We start from the raw sequence: 5,686 nt of genomic DNA, 5'->3' as shown, positions 1-5,686 counted from the left end.
CTCCGGTCCAAAAGTAGGGTATCGTTGAAGTCGTCTCGGTCCCCTCAGTTCAGATAGATACTCAAAGTCCCGAAATTCCATAGGTGGTTATCTATATAATAATTTCCCTAATTGTATTAATATTTTAAATCGTTTGATTTTTTGTATGTTTTTTAATTGGTTGATGATTGATTCTATCAACTAATTTGTCGATTGTTTGTATTAACTTGATTCTTTAGATATCGAAAATTAAATAAAGAACATTATGTTAATTTAAGCGTACAGAAACGTTGCTGTTGTTTCAGCAAAGATCTTATTTTCACTTTACCGAGTGCCTAGTAGGTAATTTGCAGATTATCTAGAATTTTAAACTTTCTCAAATTACCTAGGTAATTTGAGAAATAGAACAATTTTAGCAACTTTAACGGATCACGCTAGTTAATCTGCAGATTAGCGAGTTTCCGAGCTTTAGCGGTAACATCCACACCAAGAGTAAAAATAATGTCATTGGCCTCGCTGCCATAAATTCTTGGTATTCCGTAAGCTAACAGTTCGCATTCAGTCAAAATATATTGAATTAATTAAAAACCAGCAAGTTGCTTAACTTTCCCAGCAACATTTGAAACCGTGTGTGGCGCCATCTGTTATGATATTTTATTATTAAAAACTTTTTAACTATTATAAAATGGCAAAAAACATACTTTTGAGGCTAGGGATGGGTTTTATAAAAAATTATAAATGCTAATAACGAGTAAAATCGTCATTGTAAGTTATCGTTTTCTACTTTAATGTTATAAATTTACTAATTTTTCAAAAATAATTATTAGTAGATTTTAATCATAAAATAAATTTCCACATAATAATAATATCAATTAATACTGTTAGAAAAGTTTAAAATAAATTTAATTTTATGTTAAATTCCAAAGCAGAACTACTAAATTTTCATTTAAATTTAAATTTAATCGTAATTCGTTTATGTAAGTTATGATCGAAGATGATGCCATTGAATAGAATTAATCTTGTGAATTTTCTTTTTTATTAAATATATATTTTTTCAACTTGTGTACGTAGGTGAGTAGCGAGTATTTATTAACTTATTAACAATCATATAATTATTTTCGTAAGTTATAACAAATTTGAAAGTCGAGAAACATAATCAAATTTGCATAAAATCCAGCGAAAAATCTAAAATAATACACACTTCGACTTTCATATGTAATATTTATATATCAAAGTACAGGGTAATCATACTATAATTAAAGAGTAGGTACCGAGAACGCGGTTTTATTTTTCGGAAACAAATTTTATTTTAAAATTTAGCCGCCGAGACGAAAATTGGCGCTGTTGTCCCTTTAATGTGAATATTGCGTACATTTTTTNTTTCTTTTTAAACTGAATGCAATTTTCATACTTTTTTAATGGATTTATAATAAACTAGCAGACCCCGCCACACGTTGTTGAGGCTCAAAATGTATCTATTATAAATTTATAACACTTTCCCCGGGGGGGAGAATTTTTTGAAAAATCCCTTCTTAGTGTACATTCTCTTGACATACTCTATTAAAACGCAATCAAAAACACAAAAAAAACTGCATCTAAAATAGTATAATAGAAGCCAAGTTCTTCACAGTAAGCCTTAATCCTGTCTCTCTCCCCTGTGGGGGGAATTTTGACATGTATATTATATAAAAACACGTGTGTATTCGAATGCAGCGTTGTGTGAAAATTTCAAAGGAATCGGTAGGAACAAACGAACATTACATTTTTATTTATATAGATAGATAAAAGATGATCTGCTNTTTTGCGAATTTTAGTCCTGTTTTGCACTGGCGCACAGTTTTGTGAAGGTCCTGAAATTGAATGCTTCTTTTTAGAGGTAGATGGCTGGGTCACAGTTGCTTCGGTAATATTTGGCCGTTTTGGAGGTGAAATGGAGTGTGCTATTATAGCTTCAGGAGAAGATGACCTTGCTTGATTATCTTCATCAGAACAATTTTCTTCAGCATCACTATTTTTGTCTGTATGGTTAGCTGGAACATTGCCAATAGTGGGTCTTTCCTTGAAATACGGCAACAGAAAAGACATCTCGTCTTCATATTTCCATTTTTTCCTAGATACACTAGCTTGTCCACTTTTAGTTTCTTTTCGCTTTTTTATGGCACGTCGGAATGCATCGCGTAGTAAAGCCCATGTTTTCTTGCAGTCGCAATCTGAAACAAAAATTTACTTGTTTAATTTTATTGCAGATTTTTGGCAACCGGAGACTCCTACCTATCTATAGCGTACAGTTATCGACTTGGTGTGAGCACTGTGCATAATATAATTGTAGAAGTATGTACTGCTATCATAAAAGAAATGACAGAAGAATGCATGCCAACACCTACCAAAAAAAAATGGTTAAAGATATCAGAGGAATTTTGGCACGTATGGAACTTTCCCAATTGCCTTGGTGCCATCGATGGCAAACACGTCGTCATAACGGCTCCAGCTAACAGTGGATCTCTTTATTTTAACTATAAAAAAACTTTTTCAATTGTACTGATGGCAATCGTTGATGCCAATTATAAATTTATATGTGTGGATATAGGTGCGTATGGCAAAAATAGTGACGGGGGAATATTCTCTAATTCAATCATCGGAAAAGCTTTACCGGCAGANCAGATTTTCTAAAAAGTTTCCTAATTAAAACTTTTTGAATTTTATCGAAATTGCATTAAAAAGTTTTTATCTGTTCAATTTGGCTTCCCAAGATTAGATCCTGAGTGTGCCACTGTTCGATTACAATATGTTGGAAATAATAAGTATGATTAAAGGTACATCCTACATAATATACATGTTAAATCAATAGAACAAAATAACAAACACAATAAAATACATTCAAATAAGCCAAGTACCGTATATCTACACAAAACCTGAAATCTCACGAATCTCTGAGAAGCTTATATTGTGAAATATGTAAGATTCCTGACATGAAATATTGATAGCTAAATTAGAATATCATGACAAATATATCAAAATAAGAAGTATTTTTGAATTGCAAAAATAAGAAAGATATTTTTGAATATTTGGTGTATAACAATTTACTGCAGTACAAAAATAGACATTAATTCCAAAGTAAATAAACTTTAGTAAAACTTGCAAAGAACTTGGACCCGTAAAAATGTGATTTAAAACTAATTAATGGTTGAGTGAAAAAAATTTTGATAAATGGAAAACTGAAATTCAATATTGAAATTATGTTTTGTAAAATGAATATTAGGTTTTGGTATCTAAAGTATCTTTCTCCAATAGAATTTTGGAGCCATCTAATGTGTAATCTGAATTTCTATGGAAAATGTTTTCTTTAAAAGTAATTATGTTTATAAATTATTTTGTCTCTTATTTTTCATATTCTTTCATATATAATTATTTCATATTCTGTTATAGTTTTTCTTTTAGCTGGTTTGTAAAGTTATCATCTCATCTAGATGATGATAGTTATATATGAATATATTCTGTTATGACATCTTTTTGGTCATACTGTCTGTAGTATGCCATATGGATTAAATGAATAAAGAAATTAAAATTAATAAATGATTTAAAGTTGTTTTTGTCTAAAGAATGGATAATTGACAGCATTTGTTTTTTATTTGTCATCTTCCAAATGAATTTATTCTAAATAGTAAAACTACATATGTAACTAATGTATTAGTAACACATTAGTTTTATAGTTTACCTGGATTCAGTTTTCATTTAACTAATTGAAATCTTTTTAGTTATGTAACTGCATATAAAAAATTCGCTGATTTTCTAAAAACATTTTCCATTAATTGTTGGATCTTTCAAAAGCAATAGATTTCAGGAAATTGTGAATATGTAAGTATGATAAATAATCTCGTATAGGATCAAATATGCGACAAGCCTGGGATCGGAAGAGGTCTGGTTTTCTGAACGCAGGCTAAAAATAATCGATAAAAAATGAAAAAAAAATTTGATACTCCGTAAGCTACTTAAAACAGTTCTTATTTTATCAGTTTTGATACTTGAACTGGCGTAAAGCGACGCTTACGCTATGCAAAATCTACTAGGCACTCGGTAAAGTGAAAATAAGATCTTTGCCACAAATAAATGTGCCACAAAATAGGTGTGCTTGTCGCAGAAACCAATTGCTATGAAATTCAAAAAGTGTCACCAATCTTTAGACTGCACAATTGGATAATGTTACCTATGGTGGGTAAAATGGCGGCTTGTCTCTGATTTCAGCAAAGAGAAGAAAGGAAACAGTGGGGACGCACGTTCAAACCTAACCTAACCTATTCTAATAATTTGGTTGGTAATTTATTAAAATAGGTTAGGCTAGGACAGAACGTGCGTTCCCACTGTTTCCTTTCTTCTGTTTGCTGGAATCAGAGACGAGCCGCCATTTTACTCACCATAGGTAACATTAACTGCACAATTACATCATGCGATAACCAGAAAAAGTATGATAACTTTATTATTTTTCGTCTCCGGTCCAAAAGTAGGGTATCGTTGAAGTCGTCTCGGTCCCCTCAGTTCAGATAGATACTCAAAGTCCCGAAATTCCATAGGTGGTTATCTATATAATAATTTCCCTAATTGTATTAATATTTTAAATCGTTTGATTTTTTGTATGTTTTTTAATTGGTNCACAACTTTATAAAATATAACAACGCCCATGCCAGAGAAAATACAGCAGTTAGTAATTTGAAAGGCTTACCAAGACAAGGCGGAAGTAGTCAATCTACCGCTTTTGATGTCAGAAACAAACTTGCTCTGTTTTTTGATTCACCTGCAGGAGCAATGTAAACAATAATAATGTTTTTTCTTAAATACATTTCTATTTACCTCTTACTTGAAGTTTTTTTGCTATTTCTTTCCACGCGTCATCTTTTCGTTGATTGTCACTGTACCTGCGATCACTTAAATCATAAAGAAATGTATATTCCCGAACTAATTCAATTAATTTCTCTTGATTCATCATTTTAAACAAGCAATGTCTGTGCATGTCGACGATGGCGTTCATACTAACCGCGCCGACTCCCACAGACATGTACAGACACGCGCCGGCACAGACAAAACATTGTCGCAGACAATGCCGGCCGGTGCCGGCCCGTGTCTGTGCGGACACGATCCGCTCACGCGCGGTATATGTAAATACGCCCATAGAAAATGTATGTAATAATATTTTTATGTCTGTGCTGTTACGTGTCTGCCACGTACGGTGTCTGTAGATATGAATGAAGCTTTAAGGCTTGAATAGAATCGCGAAACGTTTACAACCCGACAGATGAACGGTTAAATTGCTCATTTAACTCAAACAGCGATGCCAATTCAGCGCTTAAAAAGATCTGGCTATTGACAGTCTTAGAGAGACGATTTTGGGTTTTGAGGAATAGAGGTAAGTACAGAAGTTTCGGATCGGAACCGCTTTTGACTCGGAACTAACAACGCATTTTTCATTTTGTACTTTTATGAATACAGCTTTTCACGGAACAGTGAATTGTCTGGATTTAAACTTTAGCTGGATGAAAATGTTCCACGAGTTTTTAAGAATAATGAAATTAGTTTTGAGTATTTTAAATTTATAAAGATAATTTAAAACTTGATTTTTATTAGAATTCGTAATTATTTGTTTTTTATAATTAGCAGATATATTCGACATTGCCCGGCCAAAAGTAAGAAGGATAAACGTTAAAATGAAAACCAT

The 5,686-nt window shown here is 32.1% G+C and overlaps 1 protein-coding gene across 1 annotated transcript in view; it reads right to left on the bottom strand.

The window, feature by feature from the left end:
• LOC111632499 overlaps nt 1-5,018 on the bottom strand; it is an 11,719-nt gene extending 6,701 nt beyond the window's left edge. Inside the window, exons 1-2 of the mRNA XM_023376925.1 lie at nt 4,825-5,018; nt 1,777-2,189 (exon numbers count right to left, since the gene is read on the bottom strand). Of these exons, the coding sequence (XP_023232693.1) occupies nt 1,777-2,189; nt 4,825-5,002 (591 nt within the window). The 5' untranslated portion in view covers nt 5,003-5,018. The remainder of the gene's footprint in view (nt 1-1,776; nt 2,190-4,824) is intronic.
• Nucleotides 5,019-5,686: the final 668 nt, after the last annotated feature.

The sequence above is a fragment of the Centruroides sculpturatus genome, unplaced genomic scaffold, assembly GCF_000671375.1.
Source record: "Centruroides sculpturatus isolate CEXI.00-Female unplaced genomic scaffold, Cexi_2.0 scaffold752, whole genome shotgun sequence".
Classification (NCBI taxonomy): Eukaryota; Metazoa; Arthropoda; class Arachnida; order Scorpiones; family Buthidae; genus Centruroides; species Centruroides sculpturatus.
Note: the sequence above shows the minus strand (reverse complement) of the source record. Positions and strands in the feature narration are given on the sequence as shown.